Source organism: Ochotona princeps, chromosome 15 (assembly GCF_030435755.1).
Source record: "Ochotona princeps isolate mOchPri1 chromosome 15, mOchPri1.hap1, whole genome shotgun sequence".
Classification (NCBI taxonomy): Eukaryota; Metazoa; Chordata; class Mammalia; order Lagomorpha; family Ochotonidae; genus Ochotona; species Ochotona princeps.
In genome coordinates, this window is record NC_080846.1 from 50,895,153 (window position 1) to 50,911,741 (window position 16,589).

Consider the following 16,589-nt stretch of genomic DNA (forward strand, 5'->3'; position numbering starts at 1 on the left):
ACCCCAGTCTCCATTCGCATAGAAACTTGCAGTTCTGTTGGGGGGAACCTCAAAGAAATCTCGTTTAAGGTGATCCCAGACCTGACTCCTATGTACGCCTGCCATACTGGGTCTGGTTCATTCTGTCGCCCATATCAGCCTGTGCACACATTGGTAGTTGCAACTGCTAAGTCACATCTATCTATAACTCTGTCTCTTACACAAACCAGTGGGTGCTACAGGACAGCCCAACCCTGTCCGCCACACACTCAGCCCCCATTACACCATCGAGAGCTGCAGCCCAGTCAGAGTGACCACCAATAATCCTCTCTGGGCTGGCTCATCAGGCTAAGGAGCAAGTGGGACTCAAACTGGTACCCATATGGATTGCTGGCAGCCTACTATGGCACAAGGCCAATGTCAGTCATGGAGGTGTTTTTGTTTTTTCATGAATTTACTTTTTTTTTTGGAAAGATTTATTTATTTTTATTTGGAAAGCCAGATATACAGAGGAAGAGAGACAGAGAGGAAGATCTTCCATCCATTGATTCACTCCCCAAGTGGCCACAACAGTTGGAGCTGAGCTAAACCAAAGCAGGAGCCAGGAGCTTCTTCCAGGTCTCCCACGCAGGTGCAGGGTCCCAAGGCTTTGGGCTGTCCTTGACTACTTCCCCAGGCCACAAGCAGGGAGCTGGATGGGAAGCAGAGCTGCAAGGATTAGAACTGGCACTCATATGGTATCCTGAGCGTGTTCAAGGCAAGGACTTTAACCACTACACTATCGCGCCGGGACCGGATTTACTTATTTTTGTTTGAAAGTCAGATTTGCAAAGAGAAGGAGAGACAGAGAAAATGATCTTCCATCCACTGGTTCACACAGCTGGAGCTGAACTGATCCAAAGCCAGGAGCCAGGAGTTCTTCTGGGTCCCCCATGCGGGTGCAGGGTCCCAAACCTCTGGGCTGTCCTCAACTGCTTTCCCAGGCCACAAGCAGGGAGCTGGATGGGAAGTGGAGCTGCCGGGATCAGAACTGGCGGCCATATGGGATCTTGGCACATTCAAGGCGAGGACCTTAGCTGCTAGGCCACGCCGCCAGGCCCCCCTCCCCTTTTTTTTTTTTTTTTAAGATTTATTTATTTTTATTGGAAATTTAGATTTACAGAGAGAAGGAGAGACAAGAGAAAAAGATCTTTCATCCACTGGCACACTCCCCAACTGGCCACAATGGTCAAAGATGAGCTGATCCCAAACCAGGAGCCAGGAGCCTCTTCCCGGTCTCCCACACAGGTGCAGAATCCCAAGGCTTTGGGCTGTCTTCTACTGCTTTCCCAGGCCACAAGCAGGGAGCTGGAAGGAAAGTGGAACAGCCAGGACATGAACTGGCCCCCATACAGGACCCTGGCACATGTAAGGCGAGTGTGTAACCACTATGCAACTGTGCTGAGTCCATTGTTTTGTTGTTGTTGTTGTTGTTTGCAAACATTGAAATTTTCCAAAGCAGAGAGAGAATTTCTCATCAGCTGATTCACTCCCCAACTGGTCAGGTCCTTGGGACTCTATCCGGGTCTCCCTTGTGGGTGGCAGGGAGGTGGATAGGAAGCAGAGTAGCCAGGACTTCAAGTGGTGCTCCGATCTGGGATATGAGACACTGGAGTTGCAGGTGGAGGCTCTTCGTGCTGCATCGTGACGTTACCTGTGAGAGTGGGACTTAAACTCCTGCCCTCTCCCCTGGTTCCAGAGCTCGTGTAGTTCAGCACACTGTGACATCCTGGGCCTCAGGTTTTCAGAATGAGCAATAGTCTGACTTCCCACCTCACGGGCGTTACTGCCACCACGTTCCTGCTTCGCACGATGCTTTACGTGAGGAAGTTCAGCGAGTGGCTTTGGCGGACCAGCTGTGTGACCTGGAACCAAGTTCTTTAACTTCTTTAAGCCTTCCCTTTCTGCACCTGTCAGGGTATTGTCGCAGCTCTGATGAAGTCCTGAGGATTTCTGGCTCACAGGAGCTGTCCTGTAGATTCAAAAGGTGCTTGAGAGAGCAGTTCGCTTCTGGGCCCCTTTGTCATCCGCTCTCTAGGCATCTCATCTCAATCTGCTCCACCTTCTATATCAGTTACCCCCACCCCACCCCCAAAACCTCCCCCCACCCCAGGGCGTGTCACTTCCTCCTCCGCAGCCTCCTAGATCAGTACACAGAGACAGCTGCCAGAGGAAGGGCTGGTCCTGCACGAATGTACGCTTCACCCCTTGAAAAAGAGCAAGCACCTGTGAGTACCAGGGCACCAGCCCGCCTGCCTCCTCCTAGAGCCCACACCCACCTGGTCCTGCCCGCCTGCCTGGGAGGAAGGCTTGTTGGGCTCAGCTGCCCAGGGCCTTGCAAAAAGAACCCCAGCTCCTTTCTGTAATCTGTATCCTTGCTCCTGTGGCTTTGTTCTCTCACAATCCTCCAGGCTAATCTGCCTTGCTTTGGCTTCCCAGCGTGGAGGGGAGGAGGGAGGAGGATAGGAGGTGGAGAGGAAGGAAGGTTGCCTAAGTGCACAGGGCTCCAACCAGGTAAGATTCAGCCTCTACCCTGTCTCATGCCGTGTCCTGCCAGTCAGCACCCCCTCCTCAGGCCCATGAGATTGTGGCTCAGCACCTCCTGGGGGGTCCATGCCCAGACTATGAGCTAGAGCAGGCAGGCCAGGCTCTTCGGGAACTGGAGGAGAGGGTGTCTGTTTTCCAGCTGTTAGAGGCAAAGAAGGGTGTGTCTTGGGGGTCCCCAAAACATGAGACAGCCATTTGATCCTGGGCAGAGAAGACTGGAGCACTCCCTAAGGAAAAAGAAATGGGATTTGGTGAAGTCCATTGGGGCCAATGGGGACTGTCATTATTATTATTATTTTAATGTATTTACCTGAGAGGATGTTCTCATTTCCCGGTTGACACTTCAAATGTCTGCAATGGCCAAGGCTGGTCTGGACCGAAGCTGGGAGCTGGGAAACTGCATCCCAGGTCTGCTCTGTGGATGGAGACACCACTATTGCCCACCAGGCAGGCCGGCATTCACAAAAAGCGAGGGACAGGAGCTGGCACCTCAAGGTGGCACATAGTATCTTAACCAGGCATCTTGGCCACTGGGCTTGATGCCTGTCCCAAGGAGGAGACAGCTTTGGTTCTTGATGGGTACCTGGGCTGGAGGAAGGAAAATCCGGGGCTCATATGTCTCTGTCCCTGGCTTGCCTACCATTCACCCCAGTTTGCCAGCCTGGGGTTTTAGGATTGTGGTTGTTGTACAAAGAGGGTTGAAGTGAATGGTTCGGTCATTGTACAGTTAGGAAAAGGGAAGTAAAACAAAGCTGAAGAAGTGGGGACCAGAGAAGGAGCAGAGAGCTACACATGGGATTTTGGACTAGGAATGGGGTGAGGACAGAGGAAAGAAGCAGGTGGCGGGGCATATGTCCCCAAGGACTCGTATGGGAGGAGAAACGGGAAAGGACAGTCCAGGGAGTCCCAGGGTTCCATTTCTGGGAGGTAGATGGGGTAGGAGGGACCCCACCTGTGAGATATGAAGTCAAAACCAGACTTCATGCAGCAGAAAACCTATCCTTCCCCAGCCACAAGCATGCAGAGCACGCAGGGCTGTGGTTACAGCAATGCTGAGCCCTGAGCCAGCCCCTCACCCCAGGGGCGGAGGCTCCCTCCTGTGTGCTGTGCTTGAGGTCACAGGTGGTGGGGAGCAGGGTGGGGTGTGGGGAGTGACATTTGGCAACTGGGCACCCCACCCTTTTCCGATGCAGACAGCATCTGGCCCCAAGGCTTCCATCCACTGGTTCACTTCCCAAGTAGCCATACAGCTGGAACTGAGCTGTTCTGAAGCCAGGAGCCAGGAGCTTCTTCTGGATCTCCCATGTGAGTGCAGGGTCCCAAGGCTTTGGCCCATCCTCTGCTGCTTTCCCAAGCCACAAGCAGGGAGCTGGATGGGAGTGGAGCAGATGGGATAAACTGGCTCCCGTATGGAATACTGCTGTCTGCAAGGCAAGGATTAGCTGATTGAGTCATTGCACCGACCCTCCCCCACTGCACCAACTTTAAGATTTATTTATTATATTGGAAAGTCAGATTTACACAGAGAAGGAGAGTTAGATTTTTGGCCCACTGGTTCACTCCCCAAGTGGCCCCAGTGGACAGAGCTGAGCTGATCCAAAGCCAGGAGCCAGGAACTTCTTCCAGGTCTCCCATGTGGGTGCAGGGTCCCAAGGGTTTGGCCCATCCTTGACTGCTTTCCCAGGCCACAAGCAGGGAAACAGGATGGGAAATGGAGCAGCCAGGATATGAACCAACAGCGCCTATATGGGATCCCAGTGGATGCAAGATGTGGATATTAGCCACTAGGCTGTGGCGCCAGGACAACACACTAAGTTTTTCAACAGAAGCTGTCCATTGATCTGTTATTCCCTAGTCCCCTTTTCTCCACCTGCTTACGGCCGCTCATCTACATCTTTACAGCTTTCCCTGCTCTGTTCCCCCTACCAGCGGAAGCGTATATCATCTTGTCCTGCATGAACAATTTTGTGTACTTGGTAGCGTTTATGAAACCTTCATTGCTTTTTATGGCCCACATAAGATTCCATGGTGTATCCTGACCACCTTTGCTTGATCCGCTCATCCGTGGGCAGCTGCTGCTTCACACCTTTTCGCTAATAGGAGCATAGCTGTCATGAACATCTGTAGACGGCTTTTCTTCAACACTTGTCTCAAGTTTTCTTGAGTATGCATCCAGGAGCGGATTGACCAGTGTCTGGGAGTCCCAAGCTCAATTGGTTGAAGAACTAATCTGTTTCCCACAGTGTTGGCATCCTTTTTCAGCCCCACCTGTCATGTGGGAAGTCTCCCAACTTTTCCTTTTCTTTTTTTTTTTTAAAGATTTATTCATTTTTTATTACAGCCAGATATACACAGAGGAGGAGAGACAGAGAGGAAGATCCTCCATCCGATGATTCACTCCCCAAGTGAGCCGCAACGGGCCGGTGCGCGCCGATCCGAAGCCGGGAACCCGGAACCTCTTCCGGGTCTCCCACACGGAAGATCTTCCTCTCTGTCTCTCCTCCTCTGTATATCTAACTTTGTAATAAAAATAAATCTTTCAAAAAAAAAGATTTATTTATTTTTATTGGGAAGTCAGATTCTACAGAGGAGAGACAGAGAGGAAGATCTTCCATCTGTTGATTCACTCCCCAAGTGAGCGCAATGGCTGGAGCTGTGTTAATGTGAAGCCAGGAGTTCTTCCGGGTCTCCCATGTGGGTGCAGGGTCCCAAGGCTTTAGGCTGTCCTCGACTGCTTTCCCAGGCCACAAGCAGGGAGCTGGATGGGAAGCAGGGCTTCTGGGATTAGAACCGGCATCCATATGGGATCCTGGCAAGTGTAAGGCGAAGACTTTAACCAAGGCCACCGCGCCAGGCCCTGAGCCAGGGAGTGGATGCAAATCCACTGGTTCACTCCCTTCACATGCGCTGGGCGAGGCCAGTCCAAAGGCTGTAGCCAGGAGGTCTGTATGCACCTCCTGTGTGAACGGCAGGGTTCCAAGCACTTGCTCCACTTTCTGCTGCTTTCCCAGGTGCATGGTGCTGGGGGTGGGGGATGGATCAGAAGCAGAGCGTCTGGAACGCAGCACAATGCCCATGTGGGACAGAACTTGATGCATTGCACCACAACACACCTTCATCTCTCTCTCTCTCTTTAAAAGATTTATTTATTTTTATTGCAAAATCATATATATATATATATATATATATATATATATAGAGAGAGAGAGAGAGAGAGAGAGAGAGACGAGGAAGATCTTCTGCCCGATGATTCACTCCCCACGTGACCGCAACGGCTGGTACAGCGCCAATCCGAAGCCAGGAGCCAGGAGCTTCTTCTGGGTCTCCCATGCGGGTGCAGGATCCCAAGGCTTTGGGCCGTCCTCAACTGCTTTCCCAGGCTACAGCAGGGAGCTGGATTGGAAGCAGAGCCACTGGGATTAGAACCAGTGCCCTTATGGAATCCTGGTGCATTCAGGGCGAGGACTTTAGCCACTAGGCCAACCGCACTAGGCCCTTTTTTCTTTCTCTTTCTCTTCCTTCCTTCTTTGTTTCTTTAGGTTTATTTAGGGTCTGGCACCATTACTCAACAGGCTAATCCTCCATCCTGTAGTGCCAGGGTGCTGGTTTATGTCCCAGCTGCTCCACTTCCCATCCAGCTCCCTGCTTATGGCCTGAGAAAGCAGTAGAGGATGGCTCAAGTTGCTGAATCCCTGCCAGTTTGGGAGATCAGCAAGAGCTCCTGGTTCCTGGCTTCGGATTGGCTCTGCTCTGGCCCTTGTGGCCATTTGCAGAGTGAACCAGGAGTGGAACACCTCTCTCTGTGTGTCTCCTCTATAGATCTGGTTCCTGTCCCAGATGCTCCACTTCCAATCCAAAAGCAGTAGAGGACGGCCCTACTGACTGGAACCCTGCACTCATGTGGGAGACCTGGCAGAAGCTGCTGGCTTTGGGTCAGCTCTGCTCTGGCCATTGTGGCCATTTGGGGAGTAAACCAGCAGATGGAAATCTCTCTCTCTTTCTCTCCTTTTCAATCAATCGATCAATCAATCTTTAATATGAAGATTTGACTTTTTTTTTTAAAGATTTATATATTTTTATTGGGAAGTCAAATTCTACAGAGGAGAGACAGAGAGGAAGAACTTCCGTCTGATGGTTCACTCCCCAAGTGACTGCAATGGCTGGTGCTGCGCTGATCTGAAGCAGGAGCCAGGAGCTCTTCCGGGTCTCCCACGCGGGTGCAGGGTCCCAAGGCTTTGGGCTGTCCTCGACTGCTTTCCCAGGCCACAAGCAGGGAGCTGGATGGGAAGCAGGGCCGCCAGGATCAGAACCGACTCCCACATGGGATCCTGGCATGTGCAAGGCGAAGACTTTAATCACTACGCTATCGTGTTGGGTCCAAGATTTAACTTTTGAGTGGTGGGCATTTAGCCTAGCAGTTAGGCTGCCCCCATCTCAGAACCTGTATTCTATTGCTAGCTTTGATTCCTGACCCCAACTTCCTACTGATGCACACCTGGGGAAATAGCAGTAATGACTCAGGTAATTGGGAGACCTGGCGAGCCTTCCCCGTTCTTGGCTTCTGCCCCAGCTTGGCCCTCTTCACCTTTTGTAGGTATTTTGAGAATGAGACAGCAGATGAGAAATTCTCTCTTTATCTTTCTGCTATTCAAAGAAATAAACACCTAAAAAGCAAATACTTGGGGCTGTGTGGTAGCCCATCAGGCTGATCTTCCACCTACTAGCACTGGCATCCCATTTGGGCACCAGTTTGTGTCCTGGCTGCTGCTCCTCTGTTCTCTTTTCGTCTCTCCTCTCCTCTCCTCTCCCTGAACTTGGCTTTCTTCTTGGCTTTTGCTTTCACCAGGGCCTGGCGTCCCTGAAGTCTCTGGAGTCTCAGACCTGGGAGCAGCAGCCTTTGGGGCTTCCAGGACAAGGCTGCAGACCTCTTCCCGGCCAGTCCATTCCTCTACGGGGTGGGGTGTGTGTTCAGATCTTCATGGAAGCCTCTCCCCTCCATCTGCTGAGATGTCACTGCCCCCAACATTGGAGAAACTGCTGAATACACAGGGTGGAAGTGAAAGTACAGAGAAAGGGCAATGCAAAGTCAGGCTAGTCTTCAGGGAAACAACCACAAGTAAAGTTTAGAAGTGTGAGAGCTTGGAGTCCTCCTTGAGGTCCCACGCGTGCCCCCCTTTCCTGTCTCCTTACAGGCTATGATAGCTCTGTCGGTGGTCCTTGTCTCTCTGCTGGCCTTGAGCATGGGTGAGAGAGACTTGGACGCCGAGATCTCCGCTGCAGGGGACACCTCGGAATGGGGACAGGATCCCGCCTCTTCCTTGCATGGATCCTGCCGGCCAGCTCCCTCCTGCCAGAAATGCATTCTCTCTCACCCCAGCTGCGCGTGGTGCAAATATCTGGTAAAGAGGCACTTGCGGCCTTGGGACCCTGTGTGTGTGTGTGTGTGTGTGTGTGTGTGTGTGTGTGTGTGTGTGAGATGCAGCCTGGAAGCAGGTGGACTGTGTACATGCAGCTGAGTTTGCTCACAGGACTCCAGCGTGTGGTGTGTGCATGTGTGTGCAGACGTGTGTATGACTGTGTCTATTCCGTGTCTGTGCAGCAAGTCTGGTTTCGTAGATGGGGAGGGGACCCGCTAGGCACAATGGACACGGGTGAGACACTGTGTCAGCTATACCCACCAGGTCGCCACCCTAGAACACCCTGGAAGGGGTGGCTTAGCAGCAGGAACAGACTTCTTTGGGGAGGGGTCTCCTCCCAGGGTGGTAGTGCTGGAGGCCATTGTCCCCCTGATACCAATGACACCAAACCCATCATGAGGGCCTGATTATGTCCCCAAGACCCAACTCCAGATAGCATCGTGTTGAAGGGGAAAAGGCTTCAATGTAGGAATTGAACTGGGGTGTTGAGGTACCGGGTGCTGGGGTCAGGAGAGACAGAGCTCAGGCCAGAGCAGAAATGGAGGGGCTGGATTTTGGGGTCTGTGTTGAGAGGTGCAGGTCCTTAGGTTCCTGGGCCCATGGGGGTGGGTGAAGCCAGGCTGTTAAAGAGACAGGGCTTCTGGAGTGGCAGAGAAACCAGGGACACGAGGCTGGGGGGTGGGGTGGGCAGTGTAAAACTGTTTGTCTCCTAGCAAGATGGAGAGTTAGATTATTTCAGATGCCCATAGAAGTCCTGAGGGCAGAAACCCCAGGGGTAGAGTGCTGGTGTTGAGTGATCCGGACAAGGGTCCCTAGTGAAGCTGGGAGGAGGAGGACTCTAATTTGGCGCCATGCAGGAAGCACACACGGGGTCCAGAGTCCTGCTTGGACAGTCTCATTCTGTGTGTGCCTCTTCCCCGTGGACCACAGGCTGACACCATGGCCCTCCCCACAGCTGAGACGCCTCTCTAACCGTTTCCTTCCCCTGTGGCCTCCGAGTCTGTCCCTAGGTTACCAGACACCTTGTGTGTGTGTGTGTTGGGGGGGAGATGTCTCCTCTTTGGTGGTCCCCATCTTTTCTCAATCCACCTTTCTGTTTCCTTTGAGGGTGTAGGAGAGCTCCCCACTTTTCTCACCTCCAGATTTTAAAAAAGATAGTCTTTTTAAAAAAGATTCATTGGAAAGGTTTCCAGAGATGAGGAGAGAGGAAAGACGTTCTGTCCACCTGTTCACTCCCCAAGCGGCCACAAAACCGGAGCTCAGCCGATCCCAAGCTGGGAGCCAAGAGCTTCTTCTGGGTTTCCCAAATGGGTGGCAGGGGTCCAAGGATTTGAGTCTTTATTGCTGTTTTCCCAGGCACATTAGCAGGGAGCTGGATGGGGAAGTGGAGCAGCCAGGATTGGAATTGGCACCCAGGAAAGCAACTTTACATGCTCTGCCCTAGTTCTGAGCTCAAGGCTGCCCACTTTTAAGCGGTAGTGAAGGTCCCCCAGCTCTCCCCAGGAAGTCTGTGGCCCCAGAAAGTGGGAAAGGGCAGCAGAGGGGGGGCTGCTATAGGAAGTGGGGTTCTGATAAGAAAGAAGGGGCCTGAGTTCAAGGGTAGCTGTGGAAAGAGGCGAAGGGGAAGCCAGCAGAAACTCCGGGGTGGCGGGGTTTAACTGCCGGTCGCACACACCTTCCCTTTCGCTGCAGAACTTTACGGCCTCGGGGGAAGCGGAGACGCGGCGCTGCGCACCGCGCGAGGAGCTGCTGGCGCGGGGCTGCCCGCCGCACGAGCTAGAGGAGCCGCGCGGCCGGCAGGAGGTGCTGCAGGACTGGCCGCTCAGCCACGGCATGCACGGCGAGGGGGCCACCCAGCTGGCGCCCCAACACGTGCGGCTCACGCTGCGGCCGGGTGAGTGAGCTGGGAGGCCCAGGCGGGATGCGGGGTCGGGAGGCTCCTACGCTTTCCGCTGACCCGCGTGTGCCGCTCTGGGTCCCAGGGGAGCCCCAGAAGTTCCAGGTTCGCTTCCAGCGTGTCGATGGCTACCCAGTGGACTTGTACTACCTGATGGACTTAAGCTACTCCATGAAGGATGACCTGGAGCGCGTGCGCCAGCTTGGCCACTCCCTGTTGGTTCAGCTGCAACGAGTCACCCAGTCGGTGCGCATTGGTAAGCCGGGTGCCACCCCTACGCTGCTGTCAGCCCTTGCCTTGGCAAAGGTCCCTGGGTTCACCAGCGCTGCAGCTGACCCTCTCCCACGGTATTTGTTGTTGTTGTGTTGTCTGTTTTTGAGAGGAGGGAGGGAGAGAAAGACAAGTGGAAAAGAAAGAGAGACCGACCTACCTGCTGGTTCACTTCTCAAATGCCCGCAACAGCTGGGACTGGGCCAGGTTGAAGCCAGGAGCTCCATCCAGAGACACGCTCACGGGTGGCTGGGACTCCCAGGGCTTGAACCATCACCTGCTGCCTCCCAGGCTATGCAACAGCAGGGAGTTGGATGGGAAGTAGGGCAGCATTGACCGCATACCAGGCATTCAGGTAAAGGCAGCAGCGCCCACAAACAGCTGGGCAGCCCCAAGCAGCTGGCCTTAACTCACTGTGTGCTATAATGCCTGCTCCCCTGCTCACCTAAGTTATTTATTTTTTAAACTTATTTTTGTTGGAAAACCTAGCCAGGTCACAAGTTCCTGGCATCTCTCCCCAGGAACCCCTTATGCTACAGGAGCCCCTGAGTACAGGGATAGGGCAGGCAGACAGCGCCCAGGGTCCCCAGCCTGCACACTGCCCTGATGCTGCTTGGCTCTCAGAGACCGTCAAGTTGCCACTGTCCCGGGCTCCTCTCTCCAGGCCCCTCTCGTCCTTTCCTCACGCCTGTTACTGCGTCCACACCCTAGCTGCCTTCCCCAGCTAGCCAGGAAGTCGCCTTTCTGCCCTTCCATGACATCCCTCTGCAGTCTCCTCCGCCCACTACTTGTCTGAGCCCGTAGCGTCTCAGGGTGCTGGGTCCCCGACCTGTGAGGATTCAGCCCTCTGTGTCTGCCCTCCCAGGTTTTGGCTCGTTCGTGGACAAGACGGTGCTGCCCTTCGTGAGCACGGTGCCTGCCAAGCTGCGCCACCCCTGCCCCAGCCGCCTGGAGCGCTGCCAGCCGCCCTTCAGCTTTCATCACGTGCTGCCCCTTACCGGCGACGCCGAGGCCTTCGAGCGCGAGGTCGGACGCCAGAGCGTGTCCGGCAACCTGGACTCACCCGAAGGCGGCTTCGATGCCATTCTGCAGGCTGCGCTCTGCCAGGTGAGGAGGTGGGCCGGGGCCGGGCGGCCGGCCGCTAGGGGGCGGGAGCGCGTGCACTGCGCTGCAGGTGGAATGGGGAGGGAGGGTGGTCCAGGTGCCACTCCTCCCTGTGATGCGCCTGTGTAAGGATCGCCTGGCGGATGCTCAGGCGCCCAGCCTCACGCCTCTCCCCTGCCTCCTCACTTGCCCCGCTCCAGGAGCAGATAGGCTGGAGGAACGTGTCCCGGCTGCTCGTGTTCACTTCCGACGACACGTTCCACACCGCGGGGGACGGCAAGCTGGGCGGCATCTTCATGCCCAGCGATGGTCACTGCCACTTGGACAGCAACGGCCTGTACAGTCGCAGTCCCGAGTTTGTGAGTCGTTGCTCTCAGTCCTGCCCCGCCCCTGCCAGAACCCCACTTCCTGTTCTCCCCACCACCACCCAGCTCCTCCTCCTCACTGGCGACCCTCACCAGTGGTCTTCCTTAGCAGTCCCTCCCCTGTACATATATGTGTGACCCCTGCTGGCCTGTGTGTCTCCCGGTGCCATGTCTGTTTCCTCCTCTTTGCCAAGCTGCTGGGGCACCCCTGGCAGGTAAAACTGTCCCACCCCACTCCCAGATGTAGGACTCCTTGGGCTGAAGGCATCTACTTACCTCATGCCTGCTTCCTACCCCAGGACTATCCCTCCGTGGGGCAGGTAGCCCAGGCCCTCTCTGCAGCCAACATCCAGCCCATCTTTGCCGTCACCAGTGCCACACTGCCAGTCTACCAGGTGAGAGTTGGCTGGAGGTTGCCCACTCCACCCTGAGACTCTCAATTCCCCCAAAGGCTCTTTCTGTACCTGCTCTGTGCCCTCCGCCCAGACCACCATTTCCCTCCAGCCATGATCCTCCCCCTCAACCTCCACCATTTCCTTTACCTCCCCACAACCCAGGAGCTAAGCAAGCTGATCCCCAAGTCAGCAGTGGGAGTGCTGAGTGAGGATTCCAGCAACGTGGTGCAGCTCATCATGGATGCCTACAATGTGAGGGGCCGAGCAGAGGCGGTACTGAGGGTGGGCTCAGGGCACAGGGATGCACTGGTGTGGGGGGGGCGCTAAGAGGGGCTAGCAGCTTTTGGTCTAACAAAGCCACAACACCCACCAACGGTTCACACAAGGCTGCCACTGATGGTTCACATCTCTTCTCTCCCCTTTGGGTATCTTGAGGGTGACTCGTGTAGAACATGATGCCCTGCTCCAGGCAAGGAAGGATGTGAGCTTCACTGGGCTTGGAGTCCCTGCTAACCCCTGTCCTGGGCATACGCACCGTGTGCTGCCTCATTGAAGCCCTCCAAACCCCTGCTTCCTGTCATCAACTCTATTTATAGACAAGGAATTGGACTCATGCAGACGAAGTCCCTTGCCCAATTCACATAGACAACAGATACAAGGGCTGACTGGTGCCTAGTCTGTACTTAAACCAAACAACCAATTGTGAGGTCCAAAACCTGTTGTCACTACACTTTGTTTTGAAGATTTATTTATTTAACTTGAAAGTCAGAGTTACAGAGAGAGGGACAGACAGAAAGATGCTCTATCTGGTTCACTCCCTAAGTGGCTGCAACAGCCAGAGCAGAGCTGATCCAAAGCCAGGAGCCAGGAGCTTCTTCCGGTTCTCCCACACGGATGCAAGAGCTTAAACACTTAAGTCATCCTCTACTCTATTTCTCAGGCCATAACCAGGGAGGTAAACAGGGAAGTGGAGCAGCCAGGACTTGATCCAGTGACCATATGAGCTGCTGGGACAGCAGAAGATGGATTAGCTTGCTACGCCTCTGTGCTGTCCCCTGTCGCTAAGTTTATAAATAATTTGGGTAGAACCCTACAGGTAGAAGGAACTATAGATAGTCTTAAGTTTTTCCTGAGTTTAAGACTTAACTAGATTGTAAGCTTTTTTTTTTTTTTTTTTTTTTTTTTTTTTAAGATTTATTTCTTTTGGGCCCGGCGGCATGGCCTAGCGCCTAAAGTCCTCGCCTTGAAAGCCCCGGGATCCCATATGGGCGCCGGTTCTAATCCCAGCAGCTCCACTTCCCATTCAGCTCTCTGCTTGTGGCCTGGGAAAGCAGTCGAGGAGGGCCCAAAGCTTTGGGACCCTGCACCCGTGTGGGAGACCCGGAAGAGGTTCCAGGTTCCCGGCTTCGGATCGGCGCGCATCGGCCCGTTGTGAATCATCGGACGGAAGATCTTCCTCTCTGTCTCTCCTCCTCTGTGTATATCTGGCTGTAATAAAATGAATAAATCTTTTTAAAAAAAAGATTTATTTCTTTTTATTGAAAAGTCAGAAATACAGAGAGGAGGAGACACAGAAAGATCTTCCATCCGTTTACTCCCCAAGTGACTGCAATGGCTGGAGCTGCGCCAATCTGAAGCCAGGAGCCAGGAGTTCCTCCGGGTCTCCCATGTGGGTGCAGGGTCCCAAGGCTTTGGGTCACCCTCAGCTGCTTTCCCAGACCACAGGCAGGGAGCTGGATGGGAAGTGGGGCCGCTGGGATTAGAACTGGTACCCATATCCCGGTACGTTCAAGGCGAGGACTTTAGCCACTAGGCTATCGTGCTGGGCCTTTTTTAAAAAATTACTATTTTAAGATTTATTTATTGAAAGGTAGAGTGACATGAAGGAATCCAATCTGCTGGTTTATGTCTCATATGGCTGCAGCCAGCCTGGGCTGGTGCAGACCAAAGCCAGGAGCCCATGAGGCTGGCAGGGGCTGAAGGACTTGGGCCATCTTCTGCCCCAAGGCATATATGTTAGCATGGAGCTGGATGGAAACGGAAAGGCCAGGACTGTGGCTGAACTGAGCCTGGCTGGAGACAGTGGAATCTGTGATTGGGGTCCTTCCTTCATGTCAGGGCGCCCTCTCTCCTGGCAGAGCCTGTCGTCCACCGTGACCCTGGAACACTCGTCCCTCCCTCCTGGGATCCACATCTCTTATGAATCCCATTGTGGGGATCCTAAGACAGACGGTGAGGCTGGCCCCCGGGGACAGTGCAGCCATGTGCGAGTCAACCAGATGGTGAGAGGCGGCCCGCCAGGCTCAAGGGTGGCAGTGGAGTTGGGGTGGGGAGCTGGGGGGGCGGGGGGAGTGGTTTGAAAGGGTGGGACATTGACACCTGCCGCAGGAACAGGTGGGAGAGCCCTGAGAATAGGATGGCTCCCTCTACTGTGTGTGCAGGTGTGAAGTTCTGGACCCTGAGTGGGCGCGGTGTAGCCTGATCCTCGCCCCACTGTCCCTGCCTTCAGGTCAATTTCTGGGTCACCCTGCAAGCCTCCCGTTGCCTCTCGGAGCCTCACTTCCTGAGGCTCCGGGCCCTTGGCTTCTCAGAGGAGCTGACTGTGGAACTGCACACACTGTGTGACTGCAACTGCAGCGACACCCAGCCCAGGGCTCCGCACTGCAGTGAGGGCCAGGGGGACCTGCAATGCGGAGTGTGCCGGTGAGGGCCTCCCTTTCCCTCCAACCACCTCACCCCGGCTCCCAACAACCTGTGGTATTCACTGCTGAGTTGCCCAGGTCTCCTGCTCTCCCGACTACTCTGGCTGAGGGTCTGTGGAGGAGTCAGGTCAGGGATGCTCAGGTCCCCCTCCCCCACCTTCTCCTGTCCTTCCAGGTGCGCCCCTGGCCGCCTGGGTCGGCTCTGTGAGTGCTCTGAGGCTGAGCTCTCCTCTTTGGACCTGGAATCTGGGTGCCGGGCCCCCAACGGGACAGGACCCCTGTGCAGCGGGAAGGGGCGATGCCAGTGTGGACGCTGCACCTGCAGTGGCCAGAGCTCTGGGCGTCTTTGCGAGTGTGATGATGCTAGCTGCGAGCGGCATGAGGGCGTCCTCTGTGGAGGTACCTGGGGGTCTGGAGGTGGGCAGGAGCAAGCGGGGTCCTCCTAAGGGCACCACAGACTCTTTGGACACCGAAGCCAGTGCTGCTGTAGTGCTGGGCTTGGAAGTTGTGCCTGGCAAGCCTGTGGTGCCCAACTCATTGTGTGATCTTGTGTGTGTGTCTGTTACAGGCTTTGGCCGCTGCCAGTGCGGAGTGTGTCACTGTCATGCCAACCGCACGGGCAGAGCATGCGAGTGCAGCGGGGACACAGATAACTGTGTCGGCCCTGAGGGCCAACTGTGCAGTGGCCATGGAAGCTGCAAATGCAACCGCTGCCAGTGCTTGGATGGCTACTATGGCACCCTGTGTGACCAGTGTCCAGGCTGCAAGACCCCGTGTGAGAGACACAGGTGAGGCTGCAGGGCTTGCCTAGCCAGCTGAGACCCTCTTGTCTGCCCACGGAGGGTCCCCGTTCAGCTGCTGACTCATATCACCCACGGACAGGGACTGTGCCGAGTGCAGCGTCTTTGGGACCGGCCCCCTGGCCTCCAACTGCAGCACAGCTTGTGCTCATGTCAACGTGACGCTAGCTGAGACACCCAACTTGGATGATGGCTGGTGCAAAGAGAGGACCCTTGACAACCAGCTGTTCTTCTTCTTGGTGGAGAATGAGGCTGGGGGTAGTGTCACGCTGCGAGTGAGACCCCAACAGAGTAAGTGGGCTGGGTGGCCGCAGCCAGATATGCCAGATGGTGCCTGAGACCTGCCAGGGTGGAGGCGTGTGTACCAAAGGCAGGGTGGGTGAAGTAGCTGGTGAAGGCCTTAGGCCTTGGGCAGTGAGGACAACCTTGGACCCTGCTGGTCTCTCTGCATGTAGTGCCTGAGGGGCTTGGGGAGCCTGTTGATCTTGCTCTGTGCCCCAGAAGTCTGTCCTGTTTCCCTCCCAGAGAGCACAGATCACACGCAGGCCATTGTGTTTGGCTGCGTGGGGGGCATCGTGGTGGTTGGACTGGTGTTGGTGTTGGCCTATCGGGTCTTGGTGGAAATCTATGACCGCCGTGAGTTTAGTCGCTTTGAGAAAGAGCGACAGCAACTCAACTGGAACAAGGTGAGGGGGCTGCCTCCCACCCACCTGGGAGGGACTGCTTGGGTGGGTCCCTCCCCTCAACTCCCAAACGCTGCCACAAACTCCTAGGACTCTGCTCAAGTTCTAGGTTGGTCTTTTACGGGGTGGGTGGGGGGCAGGCAGGGGCAGGCTGGCCTCCGCCTCATTGTCTGGGTTCTCTCCACCCACTCCCAGGACAACAACCCTCTCTACCAAAGCGCCATTACCACCACCGTGAACCCGTTCTACCAGGAGGCTGAGAAGACCCCTTTGCGCAGGTAGCCAGGGCCAGACTGACAGCAGCCTGCCTACTTCTCGGAGTGGCTTCCGACATGACTGTTGCTTCTGGTGCCTTACAATCTGCAATAAAGAGCCTTACCTCACCCCACAG

General features: G+C 55.0%; 1 protein-coding gene across 1 annotated transcript; it reads left to right on the top strand.

The window, feature by feature from the left end:
- Positions 1-2,157: 2,157 nt before the first annotated feature.
- ITGB7 (integrin subunit beta 7) lies at positions 2,158-16,586 on the top strand. Its single transcript, XM_004583287.3, has 15 exons — positions 2,158-2,246; positions 7,758-7,964; positions 9,675-9,876; positions 9,965-10,135; positions 11,015-11,256; positions 11,454-11,612; positions 11,918-12,013; positions 12,176-12,265; positions 14,152-14,295; positions 14,523-14,716; positions 14,891-15,114; positions 15,284-15,503; positions 15,598-15,806; positions 16,041-16,201; positions 16,394-16,586. Exons 1-15 carry the CDS (start codon positions 2,211-2,213, stop codon positions 16,478-16,480), a joined length of 2,442 nt encoding a protein of 813 aa, XP_004583344.2. The 5' UTR covers positions 2,158-2,210; the 3' UTR covers positions 16,481-16,586.
- Positions 16,587-16,589: the final 3 nt, after the last annotated feature.